Source organism: Mus caroli, unplaced genomic scaffold (genome assembly GCF_978045245.1).
Source record: "Mus caroli unplaced genomic scaffold, Mus_caroli_1 scaffold_5, whole genome shotgun sequence".
NCBI lineage: Eukaryota > Metazoa > Chordata > Mammalia > Rodentia > Muridae > Mus > Mus caroli.
Window position 1 is genome coordinate 33,258,179 of NW_028227260.1, and position 17,271 is coordinate 33,275,449.

The 17,271-nt window shown below is 41.6% G+C and overlaps 1 protein-coding gene and 1 pseudogene across 4 annotated transcripts; one reads left to right on the forward strand and one right to left on the reverse strand.

The window, feature by feature from the left end:
* The first annotated feature begins 228 nt into the window (after positions 1-228).
* On the forward strand, positions 229-8,131 carry LOC110287847 (thymosin beta-15A-like). 4 transcript variants are annotated; one of them, XM_085837571.1, is made up of 5 exons: positions 229-324; positions 866-944; positions 1,590-1,694; positions 6,660-6,764; positions 7,926-8,131. In XM_085837571.1, exons 2-5 carry the CDS (start codon positions 905-907, stop codon positions 7,961-7,963), a joined length of 288 nt encoding a protein of 95 aa, XP_085693697.1. In that variant the 5' UTR covers positions 229-324; positions 866-904; the 3' UTR covers positions 7,964-8,131. The 4 variants fall into 4 exon arrangements, with proteins under 4 accessions (XP_085693697.1, XP_085693698.1, XP_029329616.1 ...); XM_085837572.1 differs by lacking the exon at positions 866-944; XM_029473756.1 differs by lacking the exons at positions 229-324; positions 866-944; positions 1,590-1,694 and adding exons at positions 5,300-5,395; positions 5,937-6,015.
* Positions 8,132-14,130: 5,999 nt separating this feature from the next.
* LOC147004517 (lamina-associated polypeptide 2, isoforms alpha/zeta pseudogene) lies at positions 14,131-16,630 on the reverse strand (annotated as a pseudogene).
* Positions 16,631-17,271: the final 641 nt, after the last annotated feature.

Sequence of the window (17,271 nt, forward strand, 5' to 3'; positions counted from 1 at the left end):
GGGGAACTGACCCTTGCCAATCATTATGTCTTAGGCATCATCAAGCCATGCTATAGGTGGGCTGCAGGTAAACAGAACAGAGACAACCACCCAGGAAACTAGACCTGAGGAGGGGGCGTGCCAAGCCGGGAATTGTCCAATCAGAGTCGCCTGTGTAAGGATTATGTTAAGACCTTCTGTTCAATCATAGAGGGGATGGGCGGGATGTAGGGGCGGGACTGTGGCAGAGTTTATCAGTTGGAGGCTGCACCCCTGAGCACTGTCCGGATCCAGAGGTAGCTGAGGACTTAACTGCTGGCCTGACAGGAGCCTTGGAACTGGCAGGTGAGAGTCGCCTGTGGTGCTTGCTGGGCCAAGCACAGTGGCGACTACTAGCATGTGCTATCATCTTTGTGTTTTCAGGCTGACCAAGCTGTCTGCTTACGGGAGTTCACAGACGTTTTGTTTCTAGCCAGTGCAGAGTGCGGTCCTGGTAGAGGTGGTGGCAGTGGTGGTGGTGGTGTCCCCACCTTGGGAGGTTCAAAGGGACCAGCATCTCCGAGGAGTTAGTGAAGGCTGGAAGTTGGGTTTGGGCGGGTGGGAAAGAGTTTTCAGGTTGTGGTTCTCGTCCCTCTGTCCCACCCCTGTGGTTACAAATGTGTGAATCCAAGTTTTTCTGGCTTCCAACGTGGAGCTGTTCACTGTGTAAAAGAGGGCCTTAGGGTATCCTTCATTGAATGACAGTGTGTTTGGGCCATGTGGAAGCTTTGAAGATAATGATTCTCCAATATACTTTGTTCAACAGATTGTGTCCTACCCCACTGGGGTGATACAAAAGAGTTCTGCCTTCTGACCATTGGGGTGTTTTCCTATTGTCCCTTTCCAGATCCACTTGTGAAATTCAGAAGATACCAGGGATGTCTCCATGTGTACCTTGGTTTCCTACCTAGTAGCAGTGGAAACTGGTGAAGTACAACTTAACTCTCTTTGGCTTACTTCACCCTGCTAAAATTATGAGTCTCAACCTATTTAGTCCCCCCCCCCCCTTACAAGTTTACTAAGGCTCCAAGAAGATATTGTGTGAGACTTATCATCGACTTTCATTCATACTCTAAAGCTTAATATACCAGCTTTCATCATCCTTTTGAAGTCAGCACAGCGTTGTATGACATTTTTTATGTATGATGCTCACCACCATTCCCAAATACCTTAAAATTAACTGCCTAGAAGGTGAAAATGCTCATATAGTCCCTGCTGCCTTCCCTAGACATATCTAGCCCTTATTTGCTCTTTTATTCTTATCTGGTGATTTTTGTCACTTCTATTTTGCCTTTGCTGGGAGTTTTAAAGTGAGCCACACCCCTACGTCCCCACTGCCGATTTCTAGAGTATCTTGCTTTCTCGAGCATCTTTGTCTGCTGTCATTTACTTCCACCAGAAATGAGCTAATGCATTGCAGTCAGAGGACTCTAAGCAAAACATGACTTTCTAAGATCCGTTGTTTTGGAAAACAGCAACCAGAACATTCACTGATAGTAAATGAATGTTTTTACTGTGACTCTTTATCTGATCATGGTTCTAGTGGGCAACTTTTCTTGTGTTTCTTTTAGACAATATGAGCGATAAACCAGACTTGTCAGAAGTTGAAACATTTGACAAATCAAAGTTGAAGAAAACTAATACTGAAGTAAAAAATACTCTTCCGTCGAAGGAAAGTAAGTCATGGGGTTTCTAGTAGGGAAAGTTGGTGCAGTCAATTAACAAACCTATGTTCATTTAAGTTTAGACTTAATAGTTTAAAATATCCAGTAGCTGATTTTGTTACTGTGGATATATAAGTGGTTCCTGCATAACAAACATCAGTATTATAAAGAAACAAAAGCTATTTTCTGTTGAAAATTATGAAACTCACATTAAAGTTAATCTTGAAATAATTGCCCCCCCCAAAAAAAACCCCAACCAAAACACCACTGATATACACTTGTAATTGTGGTGTTTTCTCCCTTGACAAGTATGATCTTGTCCCCCTAGTGAACTGTGCCTGTGCTTCTGGCCTTTTGTAAATGGTGTGAGTTCAGATCTTGAATATGCTTGCTGCCCCCAGACCCAGAGGTTGGCTGCTATTCCCCGGATTTTCAGCTTCCTGGAGAATTTCAAATCTTAATCACAAATGCTGTGTCATGGTTTGATTTCTGGTACACCAGAATTATCAGACAGTTCCAAAAACCAGACAAAATGGTTTGAAAGTATATGTTTCCTTATTAGAATGTGGTAGATACATTGGAATAAAGTATTAAATTTACTATTTATTTTCAAATAGTGGCAGCAGCATACACCTACCTTAACTGGAATATAAAACCTGTAGTTGATTCAGATTCTAATGGATATTAAAATGGTTGCTATGAACTCTCACATAGCACTTTGTGAGGATTTGTGGGTGCTATCTTACATAGTATTTTGAAATTAAAACATGTATTAGAACCATGTGAAGATTTAGCACGGAATTCTTTTTAGTGGTGCTGGTTTCAAACACCAGGCCTTAGTTCACACTAGCTAAGCCGTGTACAAACTGTAGGAAGACACTAGACATTAGAAAAATTCTCTGCTAATGATATATATATATATATATATACATATATGTATGTGTGTGTGTGTTTTTCGAGACAGGGTTTCTCTGTGTAGCGCTGGCTGTCCTGGAACTCACTTTGTGAGGACAACAATGGCTTCCCTTTGGTTCAGGCCTGAAAGGGTCAGAGCAGTCACCTGGGGGAAACTTCTGTAAAAAAAATAAAAGGAAAACTCCCATGATATGTTTTAAGTCTAATTTGGTAGCTGTTTACATTTATGCTAATTGCTTTAACACAAGTTTTAAATGTTTGTGTAGAAATTTGAAGTTGTGGAATTATGAAGATTTACAGCCAAAGAATGGCATAATTTAAATCAGTTCACATAAAAACCTAAGGAATGTTGTAAAATTACATAGACCTATCTTTTTCCACTTAAATCTTCTGAGTAAAATTAACACTACAATTATTGTTTGTTAATTTAAATGTCATTAATATTTCATTTTGTGATAATTAGTCATTTTTAGGATATTTGAAATGTTACTTTCAGGACTTGAGATCAACGAAATAAAGAGCTAATGAACAACTATATTGGTTTAAAGACATATTAAATCTAGAGTTTAACACCATCATATAAAATTAGGTACAAGTATACACAATATGATTCAGCCATAAAGAACTACATGTCTACATACAGGATTCTGTAGGGTATTTTTTTTTTTTAGAATGCAATTACAGGTTTGTTGGATGTGCAAACTTTCAATGTAACTGAATGCTCCCTAACATTTTATGCAGCACACACAGATTTCTTCCCAGCCAATCCCTGTTCAACAGTTCCTGTTGCTCCACCTGCAGGCCAGCAGTAGGCACTACCTGACATAAGTTTTCCAACCCAGTGCCAGTAAAATGAAGTCTCCTCATTTGGTTTTCCTGATTAATAATAATGCTTAGCATATTTCCATATACCAATTGGAAATTAGGATCTCTTCTTTTCTTAATCATTTATTCAAGACATTTTCAGTTTTCTTGTTGAGTTTTGCCAGTTTTTCAGATTTATTATGGCAGTTATTTGTTCTCACTTCAATCCTTTGTCTGTTCTCTTTACAGTGTCTGTGTGTTTTCTGAGGAGCAATTCTTCTTTGAATAGATAGCCTTAGTTTTTTCTTTCACATTTATTTCTCCAAATATATTTGGAATTGACCTCACGTAAAATGTGAGGATGGTGGCTGGAGGTAAGAGTGCTTTCCTAGCATGTGAAGGCCCCAGGTTCAACCCTAGCATGTAAACGATATGAGGCTAGATGTTCACTTTCAAATTTTCTAGATAAATATTCAGGTATCCTACTATCATTTGTTGACAAGCCCTTTTCTCCATATTCATTTATAACAAAATACTATCAAATATGAAGCATTTGTATATCCTGGAGTCAACTGTCTCACTGTTCTCTATGTCTATGTCTGGGTTATTGTGCCATTGCATAATGTTGTATGTTCAAAATAATTCTTGGCTCATGTGGGGAAAGGATGGAGGGAGAGAGTACTGAGATCGGGTGAGGGGCTTCTCTGGGATGAGCTAGAGACCTAGGGCGATGGAAACTCCTGGGAATTTATGAGGATGACACTAGGTAAGACTCCTTGCAGTGGGGGATATAGAGCCTGAGCTGGCTGTCTCCTGGAACCAGGTGAGACTTCCAATGTGGAGCCTGGGACACCAACCCAGCCACAAAATTTTATACCTATAATTTTTCCTGCCTACAAGATGTGCAGGGGTAAAAGATGGAGCCAGTGTATGTCCGGGAGTAGGGCCATCTGCTGGAACATGTGTAACCTCTCATGGACCTCACCTTTGAAGAAAACTGCCTCTCCCTTTCAAAACAACCGTCAACTGTCAGTCCTTCTCAGCTAGGGGCAGGACTTCTGGTGCTCCTAACACCCCCTGCCCATGCTGGGATATTGTCTTATCTTAATTTTGATCCGGTTATGTACCTGTAATCACATCTGTTCAAAAACCACTGTAGTAGTCCAGTGCCTCTAGCTCTTAAAAATCATTCTGCCCCTCTTCTGGGACAACCCCTAAGCCTTGGGAGGAGGTAACTTCTGTTTTCATCTTCTGTTTCTTGTGCATCAAAGTTCTAAGTGAAAATTAGTGACTGCAGATTGTCTTGTGCTTATTCTAAACTAGTTCTTCTCCTGGTCAATGGCACAAACAGTATAAATGTCACAGGATTACATAGACAATGTTCAGGAGTAGATGGCCCTGAACCACTGACTCTCACATCTGCATTATGAGCTGACCAGAGATTAGAACAGAGGTTACTGAGCATCTGTTCAACACAGCAACAACAGCAACAACAACAACAACAAAAACAATGTAGAGTACAATTCATTCAGTTTGGCCCCCGAACCCCGGATATTAAAATTTAACTGGGTATGGTATAGCTGTCTAATATGAGGCTTTTAAATTGGCAGAGGAATGAATGAATTTGTAAAGAAGGAATTGGTGGATCCCAGGGCTAAATCTGTGGAAGGGAGGGACTGACCCTTGCCAATCATTATGTCTTAGGCATCATCAAGCCATGCTATAGGTGGGCTGCAGGTAAACAGAACAGAGACAACCACCCAGGAAACTAGACCTGAGGAGGGGGCGTGCCAAGCCGGGAATTGTCCAATCAGAGTCGCCTGTGTAAGGATTATGTTAAGACCTTCTGTTCAATCATAGAGGGGATGGGCGGGATGTAGGGGCGGGACTGTGGCAGAGTTTATCAGTTGGAGGCTGCACCCCTGAGCACTGTCCGGATCCAGAGGTAGCTGAGGACTTAACTGCTGGCCTGACAGGAGCCTTGGAACTGGCAGGTGAGAGTCGCCTGTGGTGCTTGCTGGGCCAAGCACAGTGGCGACTACTAGCATGTGCTATCATCTTTGTGTTTTCAGGCTGACCAAGCTGTCTGCTTACGGGAGTTCACAGACGTTTTGTTTCTAGCCAGTGCAGAGTGCGGTCCTGGTAGAGGTGGTGGCAGTGGTGGTGGTGGTGTCCCCACCTTGGGAGGTTCAAAGGGACCAGCATCTCCGAGGAGTTAGTGAAGGCTGGAAGTTGGGTTTGGGCGGGTGGGAAAGAGTTTTCAGGTTGTGGTTCTCGTCCCTCTGTCCCACCCCTGTGGTTACAAATGTGTGAATCCAAGTTTTTCTGGCTTCCAACGTGGAGCTGTTCACTGTGTAAAAGAGGGCCTTAGGGTATCCTTCATTGAATGACAGTGTGTTTGGGCCATGTGGAAGCTTTGAAGATAATGATTCTCCAATATACTTTGTTCAACAGATTGTGTCCTACCCCACTGGGGTGATACAAAAGAGTTCTGCCTTCTGACCATTGGGGTGTTTTCCTATTGTCCCTTTCCAGATCCACTTGTGAAATTCAGAAGATACCAGGGATGTCTCCATGTGTACCTTGGTTTCCTACCTAGTAGCAGTGGAAACTGGTGAAGTACAACTTAACTCTCTTTGGCTTACTTCACCCTGCTAAAATTATGAGTCTCAACCTATTTAGTCCCCCCCCCCCTTACAAGTTTACTAAGGCTCCAAGAAGATATTGTGTGAGACTTATCATCGACTTTCATTCATACTCTAAAGCTTAATATACCAGCTTTCATCATCCTTTTGAAGTCAGCACAGCGTTGTATGACATTTTTTATGTATGATGCTCACCACCATTCCCAAATACCTTAAAATTAACTGCCTAGAAGGTGAAAATGCTCATATAGTCCCTGCTGCCTTCCCTAGACATATCTAGCCCTTATTTGCTCTTTTATTCTTATCTGGTGATTTTTGTCACTTCTATTTTGCCTTTGCTGGGAGTTTTAAAGTGAGCCACACCCCTACGTCCCCACTGCCGATTTCTAGAGTATCTTGCTTTCTCGAGCATCTTTGTCTGCTGTCATTTACTTCCACCAGAAATGAGCTAATGCATTGCAGTCAGAGGACTCTAAGCAAAACATGACTTTCTAAGATCCGTTGTTTTGGAAAACAGCAACCAGAACATTCACTGATAGTAAATGAATGTTTTTACTGTGACTCTTTATCTGATCATGGTTCTAGTGGGCAACTTTTCTTGTGTTTCTTTTAGACAATATGAGCGATAAACCAGACTTGTCAGAAGTTGAAACATTTGACAAATCAAAGTTGAAGAAAACTAATACTGAAGTAAAAAATACTCTTCCGTCGAAGGAAAGTAAGTCATGGGGTTTCTAGTAGGGAAAGTTGGTGCAGTCAATTAACAAACCTATGTTCTTTTACGTTTTTCACAAGTAAATAACATCTTACCAGACTTAATAGTTTAAAATATCCAGTAGCTGATTGTGTTACGGGAGATATATAAGTGGTTCCTGCATAACAAACATCAGTAGTATAAAGAAACTAAAGCTATTTTCTGTTGAAAAAAATTATGAAACTCACATTAAAATTAATCTTGAAATAATTAACCAAAAAAAAAAAAACCAACCAAAATCCCACTGATATACACTTGTAATCGTGGTGTTTTCTCCCTTGACAAGTGTGATCTTGTCCCCCTAGTGAACTGTGCCAGTGCTTCTGACCTTTTGTAAATGGTGTGAGTTCAGATCTTGAATATGTTTGCTGCCCCCAGACACAGAGGGTGGCTTCTATTCCCCGGATTTTCAGCTTCCTAGAGAATATCAAATCTTACTCTCAAATGCTGTGCCATGTGTTGCCCTCTGGTACACCAGAATTATCAGACAGTTCCAAAAACCAGACAAAACAGTTTGAAAGTATATGTTTCCTTATTAGAATGTTGTAGATACATTGGAATGAAGTATTAAATTTACCATTTATTTTCAAATTGTGGCAGCAGCATATACCTATATTAAGTGGAATATAAAACCTGTAGTTGATTCAGATTCTAATGGATATTAAAATGGTTGCTATGGACTCTCACATAGCACTTTGTGAGGATTTGTGGGTGCTATCTTACATAGTATTTTGAAATTAAAGCATGTATTAGAACCATGTGAAGATTTAGCACAGAATTCTTTTTAATGGTGCTGGTTTCAAACACCAGGCCTTAGTTCACACTAGCGAAGTCTTGTACAATCTCTAGGAAGACACTAGACATTAGAAAAATTCTCTGCTAATGATATATATATATATATATATATATATATATATATATATATCTCATTATATATATATTGGTTTTTTGAGACTGGGTTTTTCTCTGTGTAGCCCTGGCTGTTGTGGAACTCACTCTGTAGACCAGGCTTGCCTCGAACTCAGAAATCCACCTGCCTCTTTCTCTAAGCTGAGATTAAAGGTGTCACCACCTATGCCCGGTTCGCTACTGATATTTTTATGTTTCTTTTTCTTTTATCTCTAGCTATCCAGCAAGAGAAAGAACATAATGAAAGATCATAAAATGAGACTCTCCTTCCAAGAGCAACAACAACATTGCCTGACAGTCATGGCTCTAGGCTTGTTTCTGTAACCCTTTGCTATAGGTAGACATTTTAGGCAGCCCCTGGTCGTTCCTTTTACTACCCTGGCTGCAAAAATCACCATATGCTATGAATCAATAAATTTGTTTCCCACGGCTCACTGGTGTGTAACTTTCCTTGTCCACACTCTTTTGCTGGCCTTGGTGCATGTAGGGTTTTCACTTGCTTTGCAAGCAAAACAGTTTTAACCTACAGGAGGTGCCTCAGTGGCTTTATCCTCTTTGCATACTTTAACAGCTCCTTGGGCCTATTTTCATTTCTACTGTGACATTAAATCATAGTCCCAAACTTCCTATGGTACACTCACTGTAGACTAAGTGATAAAATTACACAAGGGTACTTGTTTCCATTTAGCTTGGTTGGAAGAAAACCTCTTGAGCAGATTACACATGTGTGAAGTGTGAGGCAGTGATACTGACTGATGCCTTCCTTTTCCAATGAAAGAATGGCAACATAGGGCCTAAATTGATCTCTATGGGATAGAAAAAGATTACCATGCATTCTTAAAAGTGTTTCTCAACTTAATGGAAACACCCAAACCTGGAGTTGGATGGGGAGGGAGCAGAAGACACTTGATAAGAGATCCTGTACTTAAAGACAACAGAGTCTTCTACTGAGTGTGCATTGAGAATTTAACCTCTGCAGATGACAAATTATTTCATCTCTGTTCTGGTCTTTGCACTGAATAGAGTTTACTGTCTTAAGAACCAAGCATTTTGATTCTTCTAGTGAAAATGAGAGCTGCTGATTTAAATGTGTCTCTCCCGTTCATATGCTTCCTTTTAGCTCCTAATGTTTGGTAATTTAGTTCCTTTGTGAGTCATTCTCATGAGGTTAGTAGAAGTAAAATAAGGTTCTAAGGGAAACCTTCTAAAAAGAGGGACTGGGGAGAAGAAGGAGGATAGAGGTGGGGGTGGAGGGGCTTCAACCACCCAGGATAACCATCCAGACTAGGATCTTTTTTTTTTAAATTTTTAATATTTTTTATTACATATTTTCCTCAATTACATTTCCAATGCTATCCCAAAAGTCCCCCATAACGCCCCCCACTTCCCTACCCACCCATTCCCATTCTTTTGGCCCTGGCATTCCCCTATATTGGGGCATATAAAGTTTGCAAGTCCAATGGGCCTCTCTTTCCAGTGATGGCCGACTAGGCCATCTTTCGATACATATGCAGCTAGAGACAAGAGCTCTGGGGTACTGGTTAGTTCATCATGTTGTTCCAACTATAGGGTTGCAGATCCCTTTAACTCCTTGGGTACTTTCTCTAGCTTCTCCATTGGGAGCCCTGTGATACATCCAATAGCTGACTGTGAGCATCCACTCCTGTGTTTGCTAGGCCCCAGCATAGTCTCACAAGAGACAGCTATATTTGGGTCCTTTCAGCAAAATCTTGCTAGTGTACGCAATGGTGTCAGCGTTTAGAAGCTGATTATGGGATGGATCCCTGGATACGGCAGTATCTAGATGGTCCATCCTTTCATCACAGCTCCAAACTTTGTCTCTGTAACTCCTTCCATGGGTGTTTTGTTCCCAATTCTAAGAAGGGGCATATTGTCCACATTTTGGTCTTCATTCTTCTTGAGTTTCATGCGTTTAGCAAATTGTATCTTATATCTTGGGTATCCTAAGTTTTGGGCTAATATCCACTTATCAGTGAATACATATTGTGTGAGTTCCTTTGTGATTGTGTTACCTCACTCAAGATGATGCCCTCCAGGTCCATCCATTTGGCTAGGAATTTCATAAATTCATTCTTTTTAATAGCTGAGTAGTACTCCATTGTGCAAATGTACCATAATTTCTGTATCCATTCCTCTGTTGAGGGACATCTGGGTTCTTTCCAGCTTCTGGCTATTATAAATAGGGCTGCTATGAACATAGTGGAGCATGTGTCCTTCTTACCGGTTGGGACATCTTCTGGATATATGCCCAGGAGAGGTATTGCTGGATCCTCCGGTAGTACTATGTCCAATTTTCTGAGGAACCGCCAGACTGATTTCCAGAGTGGTTGTACAAGCTTGCAATCCCACCAACAATGGAGGAGTGTTCCTCTTTCTCCACATCCTCGCCAGCATTTGCTGTCACCTGAATTTTTGATCTTAGCCATTCTGACTGGTGTGAGGTGGAATCTCAGGGTTGTTTTGATTTGCATTTCCCTGATGATTAAGGATGTTGAACATTTTTTCAGGTGCTTCTCTGCCATTCGGTATTCCTCAGGTGAGAATTCTTTGTTCAGTTCTGAGCCCCATTTTTTAATGGGGTTATTTGACTTTCTGGAGTCCACCTTCTTGAGTTCTTTATATATATTGTATATTAGTCCCCTATCTGATTTAGGATAGGTAAAGATCCTTTCCCAATCTGTTGGTGGTTTTTTTGTCTTATTGATGGTGTCTTTTGCCTTGCAGAAGCTTTGCAGTTTCATGAGGTCCCACTTGTCAATTCTGGATCTTACAGCACAAGACATTGCTGTTCTATTCAAGAATTTTTCCCCTGTGCCCATATCTTCAAGGCTTTTCCCCACTTTCTCCTCTATAAGTTTCAGTGTCTCTGGTTTTATGTGAAGTTCCTTGATCCACTTAGACTTGACCTTAGTACAAGGAGATAGGAATGGATCGATTCGCATTCTTCTACATGTTAACAACCAGTTGTGCCAGCACCATTTGTTGAAAATGCTGTCTTTCTTCCACTGGATGTTTTTAGCTCCCTTGTCAAAGATCAAGTGACCGTAGGTGTGTGGGTTCATTTCTGGGTCTTCAATTCTATTCCATTGGTCTATTTGTCTGTCACTATACCAGTACCACGCAGTTTTTATCACAATTGCTCTGTAGTAAAGCTTTAGGTCCGGCATGGTGATTCCACCAGAGGTTCTTTTATCCTTGAGAAGAGTTTTTGCTATCCTAGGTTTTTTGTTATTCCAGATGAATTTGCAGATTGCACTTTCTAATTCGTTGAAGAATTGATTTGGAATTTTGATGGGGATTGCATTGAATCTGTAGATTGCTTTTGGCAAGATAGCCATTTTTACAATGTTGATCCTGCCAATCCATGAGCATGGGAGATCTTTCCATCTTCTGAGATCTTCTATAATTTCTTTCTTCAGAGACTTGAAGTTTTTATTATACAGATCTTTCACTTCCTTAGTTAGAGTCACGCCAAGATATTTTATATACTTTGTGACTATTGAGAAGGGTGTTGTTTCCCTAATTTCTTTCTCAGCCTGTTTATTCTTTGTGTAGAGAAAGGCCATTGATTTGTTTGAGTTAATTTTATATCCAGCTACTTCACCGAAGCTGTTTATCAGGCTTAGGAGTTCTCTGGTGGAATTTTTAGGGTCACTTATATATACTATCATATCATCTGCAAAAAGTGATATTTTGACTTCATCTTTTCCAATTTGTATCCCTTTGATCTCCTTTTGTTGTCGAATTGCTCTGGCTAGGACTTCAAGTACAATGTTGAATAGATATGGAGAAAGTGGACAGCCTTGTCTAGTCCCTGATTTTAGAGGGATTGCTTCAAGCTTCTCGCCATTTACTTTGATGTTGGCTACTGGTTTGCTGTAGAGTGCTTTTATCATGTTTAGGTATGGGCCTTGAATTCCTGATCTTTCCAAGACTTTTGTCATGAATGGGTGTTGGATCTTGTCAAATGCTTTTTCTGCATCTAACGAGATGACCATGTGGTTTTTGTCTTTGAGTTTGTTTATATACTGGATAACGTTGATGGATTTCCGTATATTGAACCATCTCTGCATCCCTGGGATGAAACCTACTTGGTCAGGATGGATGATTGTTTTGATGTGTTCTTGGATTCGGTTAGCAAGAACTTTATTGAGGATTTTTCTATCTTTGTTGGGTCTTTTTGTGGTTTAGGTATCAGAGTAATTGTGGCTTCATAGAATGAGTTGGGTAGAGTACCTTCTGTTTCTATTTTGTGGAATAGTTTGTGAAGAACTGGGATAGATCTTCTTTGAAGGTCTGATAGAACTCTGCACTAAACCCATCTGGTCCTGGGCTTTTTTTGGTTGGGAGACTATTAATGACTGCTTCTATTTCTTTGGGGGATATAGGGCTGTTTAGATCATTAACCTGATCTTGATTCAACTTTGGTACCTGGTATCTGTCTAGGAACTTCTCCATTTCATCCAGGTTCTCCAGTTTTGTTGAGTATAACCTTTGGTAGAAGGATCTGATGGTGTTTTGGATGTCTTCAGGATCTGTTGTTATGTCTCCTTTTTCATTTCTGATTTTGTTAATTAGAATGCTTTCCCTGTGCCCTCTAGTGAGTCTGGTTAAGGGTTTATCTATCTTGTTGATTTTCTCAAAGAACCAGCTCCTTGATTGGTTGATTCTTTGAATAGTTCTTCTTGTTTCCACTTGGTTGATTTCGCCCCTGAGTTTGATTATTTCCTGCCATCTACTCCTCTTGGGTGAATTTGCTTCCTTTTGTTCTAGTGCTTTTAGGTGTGTTGTCAAGCTGCTAATGTGTGCTCTCTCTAGTTTCTTTTTGGAGGCACTCAGAGCTATGAGTTTTCCTCTTAGAAATGCTTTCATTGCATCCCATAAGTTTGGGTATGTTGTGGCTTCATTTTCATTGAACTCTAAAAAGTCCTTAATTTCTTTCTTTATTCCTCCCATGACCAAGGTATCATTGAGAAGAGTGTTGTTCAGTTTCCACGTGAATGTTAGCTTTCTATTATTTATTTTGTTATTGAAGATCAGCCTTAGTCCATGGTGATCTGATAGGATGCATGGGACAATTTCAATATTTTTGTATCTGTTGAGGCCTGTTTTGTGACCAATTATGTGGTCAATTTTGAGAAGGTACCATGAGGTGCTGAGAAGAAGGTATATCCTTTTGTTTTAGGATAGAATGTTCTGTAGATATTTGCCAGATCCATTTGATTCATAACTTCTGTTAGTTTCACTGTGTCCCTGTTTAGTTTCTGTTTCCATGATCTGTCCATTGGTGAAAGTGGTGTGTTGAAGTCTCCCACTATTTTTTTTTTCAAATTTAACAACTTTATTGAATTTGTAGAAGCATTCTACAGGCATACATTGCTTTAAAGAAATCACACAGCACTTCACAGGTACATGTATACATGTACATTTTAAAGACAAGTAACAGGGCTGTAGCGATGGACTGTGCAGCCTAAGAACATGGTAGTGGTAGACACGGACACCGAGACCGTATTTGATTATGCTTGAGACTGGTTTCCACAGCATCCCGACAGCTAGGATTCCTTACCTTACAACCATACAAATGAAAACAGGGTAATACATTGCTTCATACAGACACAGACATTGGGGTATAGTAAAAATTCTTAAGGTTTTTAGAAAACATCTCGTTGGTTTTAGCATCCAGATCTATGTAGGACATATAAAATACCTTTAAATACATGTAGAAAATAAAAAAGCCCCACCTTTGTTGTGTCTTGTTCATCTAACAAAAGTCATGCTGAGTGAAGATGAGGTGTACCAGAACTCCACTTACCATCCCTCCCTGTGTTCCTCAAATGTGGTCCATGTACTTGTGTAACTAGGAATTGTTTGTTGGCTACCTCCTCTATCAGACATAAAACTGTACACTGCCTTTCTATTCGATTATTAAAAATGTGCAGAAATGTGTTTGTGTCTATACATACATACAGGTATACAATTTACCTCTTATTTGTTTACAAAGCATCTCTAGATTTAAATTCTCATTAAACTTTAAAGTGGCTTTGAACCACTCGGTCACATGCATGCCAAGCACATGCATCCTCTCCCACACAGAGCAGCAGGGTCTTTCCCTTCAATACATGCACACGCTTGTCTGTGAGTCAAGCAATAAGTTTGTGTACTGGCACTTAAGAGTTACACTGATCTAGAATTATTATGAAGTTTGTTGCAGTGCAAAGGTCACTTGTGAGATGTCCTGCAATGTAATGAGTGGACAACAAAAGGACTCATGGCAAAATATTATTTATGTAATGAAAGCAAGCAGCAGAAGGCAGAGCAGACTGGAATCACAGGAGCTGTGAGACTCGGCATACTACACACGGGAGCCTTGCCTTCTCAAAGTTAAACTCCTGGGGGGGGGGGGAGGTGCGGGGGCGGACATGGGAAATCGGTGTTTCAAGTGACTAACAAAGTTTAACTCCGACCTATGCATCAGGAAGTAGTGAATGGCAAACTAAAGGAGCGAGGGTTCCACTGACATTCTAGTTGCGGAATTCCTTGTATATCTAAAATGTTAAATGAAACAGGAAGCTGTACGCTCATGTAAGACAGATGTGACCTACGGAGCTTCAACTCTACATATGCAATTAGACTGTAACTTGATAAGTGGTAGCGTAACACCTTGAAATTAGTTCTATTAGGAGACTAAAGTCTTAGAAAGGCTCACAAATTCTCCAAGTCAAAGTTTCTGCCTTTGTTCTTAACCTCATTACTGCTTATTTCCACGCTTTTAAATAACTTTGTGTACTTCCCCTCCAAATAATGTTTCACCTTTAAAGGGGGCAACAGTCAATTTATTCTTAGAAGCTGGACTAATCTTACAATCCTTCAACCACAGATAACGCCGACCCATGGTAGAAGACCCCATGGCACAGGCAGACATCCTCACTTCATCAAATGCAGCATCACAAAGATAGGAGGCTGCATCATAGGTTCTGTTCAGAATCCTGAGTGCCTGCTGTGCATCACTAGGATCTGAATTAATAATCTGTGCAGCCTGACTTATGTCAGCTTGCAGAGACTTAGCTATGAAGGCCGTGTGGGCTGCAATCTGCAATGCTGATGCTGCAGCTTCGTAAGATCTACAGAGAGCTAAGTCCAAATGTTTATCACAAGACTCAGTGGAGGACACCTGAGTGGCTGCTCGTGGGGTGGCTTCAGAAATAAACCCCAGGATTTCATCATCCACTTTTGGCACTGATAATATCCGTGCTGCCTCGCTGGAGGAAACTGGGTATCTGCATGCCACCGAGGGCAGCTGCCTATCAATTTGCTGCCACTCCTCTTCCACCACTTTTAGGATAGATTCGTGGAGAGGAACAGACGGCTCTGAGGCTTCTATTTTATCATGCTGTGGTGGCTTAGACACTTCTACTCCTAAAGTAGTCAGAGAATGAGAGACAACACTTTTGGCAAAAGAAGACCTATGTTCGGATCCAGGTGTATTCTGAAATGCCACACAGGAGCCTGAGTCCCCTCCCCTTACTGGCTTCTCACTTAGTCTTGGGACTTTTCGGGGAGGGGACAGGGATTCAGAATCTTGATAGCTGGACTGGCTAAGTCTCTTACATATGTTTTCTACATCCAGTGTGGGCACAGAATCAGAAGTCCCAGGCAAACTGCCGACCCCACCCTGGACTAACAGAGAATTGACATAATCTCGGATTGCCTGAGCAAGTGGTGGAGAAATGACCTGCGACCTCTCCGACTCCTGCAGAACTTCTCTTTCACTAGAGAAAACCGACTGATCTGACACGCCAGGCTCTTCAGCACGCAATGGCTGAGCTCTACTCTTCCCTCCACAGCAAATATTTTCCACTATGTCCTTAGAGTAATTAGTAGTGGTTTCTCTTATCAGTGAAGGAGAAGCTGCAGCAGAGACCAGCCTGGCAGCAAATTCACGCTGAGAAGATGGTGAAGAACTTTTCTCTACACATCTATCATAGCTAGACTCTGAAGGAATAAATAAACCCCGTCCAGGGGCTAACTTGTGCGTCTGTCCCTTCCCGGGCAAGGCCGTATCAGTACAAGTCTCCCTAGGTGGGTCTCTCTTAGCGGTCTGTACTTTCTTAGCTGCCTGTAGTTCAGTCCTGCCCAAAGGAGGACGGGTGGAGATTTCAGGGAAAGAAATACCCTGAAAAAATGCACCAGAGGGAGTAGATGCAAGTTCAGAAAAAGGAACACAATCCCTAGCGGACTTCACTTTCTTGTGTTCTTTCTTCTTTCCTTCATCATTGTCACTGTATCTGTCAGAGTCGTTACTTCCATTCTGCCTTGTGTTTTCTGCTGAGGAAGAGACTGTTGGAAGAGGAGTAGAGGATCTCGATTCAGGTCCCTGCTCCCTCAGCTTCAACAGCTTTTTCTCATACAGCTTCCTGGTTGTTCCCACAATGGGACCAGGATTCACTCCATATCTTACAAGCTGATCCAGAAGTTCTTCATTAGAGAGCTCTGTCACATCCAGATCATCTTTATCTTCTAGCCTGGGCTTATCAGTTTTCTTTGTGGCTTTCCTGCCGACAGCGCCGCGGCCGCGACCCACGGAGGCCCCGGAGCCGAGCACCGCGACCCACGGAGGCCCCGGAGCCGAGCACCGGCGTGGGCTCGCGCTCCTCGTCGCTCAAGAAGTCGGGCGGCCCTTTGCTGTTGGCTCCCGCGGCGAGCGGCGGCCGGTTGCGCGCCATGAGGTGCTGCAGGTAGAGCTGCACGTACACATCCTTGCACTGCTCACCGGCCGGGAGCGTCACGTTGTTGGCGACCAACTCGCTCTTCAACTTGTCTTTGGTCAGGACGGAAGGGTCCTCTAGGAACTCCGGCATCTCGTCCCCCTCCTTCTCTCCTCTCCGGACCCTCACAGTCGCCGCCGCCGCCGCTCACACCAGCGCGCTCGCTCCAAAGTCCCCCAATATTATTGTATGAGGTGCAATGTGTGCTTTGAGATTTACTAAAGTTTCTTTAATGAATGTGGCTGCCTTTGTATTTGGAGCATAGATATTCAGGATTGATAGTTCCTCTTGGAGGATTTTACCTGTGATGAGTATGAAGTGCCCCTCCCTGTCTTTTTTGATGACTTTGTTTTGGAAGTCAATCTTATCAGATATTAGAATGGCTACTCCAGCTTGTTTCTTCATGCCATTTGCTTGGAAAATTGTTTTCCAGCCTTTCATTCTGAGGTAGTGTCTATCTTTTTCTCTGAGATGAGTTTCCTGCAAGCAGCAAAATGTTGGGTCTTGTTTGTGTAGCCAGTTTGTTAGTCTATGTCTTTTTATCGGGGAGTTGAGTCCATTGATATTAAGAGATATTAAGGAAAAGTAATTGTTGTTTCCTGTTATTTTTGTTGTTAAAGTTGGCATTCTGTTCTTGTGGCTGTCTTCTTTTAGGTTTGTTGAGGGATTACCTTCTTGTTGTTTCTAGGGCGTGGTTCCTGTCCTTGTATTGTTTTTTTTCTGTTATTATCCTTTGAAGGGCTGGATTCGTGGAGAGATAATGTGTGAATTTGGTT

Bases quoted from the DNA above. Each gene is read 5' to 3' on its own strand.
- LOC110287847 (XM_085837571.1), top strand. From the start codon at position 905: ATGTGTACCTTGGTTTCCTACCTAGTAGCAGTGGAAACTG. The intron at 1,695-6,659 runs GTAAGTCATGGG...TGTTTCTTTTAG, and splicing joins TACTCTTCCGTCGAAGGAAA to ACAATATGAGCGATAAACCA. The intron at 6,765-7,925 runs GTAAGTCATGGG...TTTTATCTCTAG, and splicing joins TACTCTTCCGTCGAAGGAAA to CTATCCAGCAAGAGAAAGAA.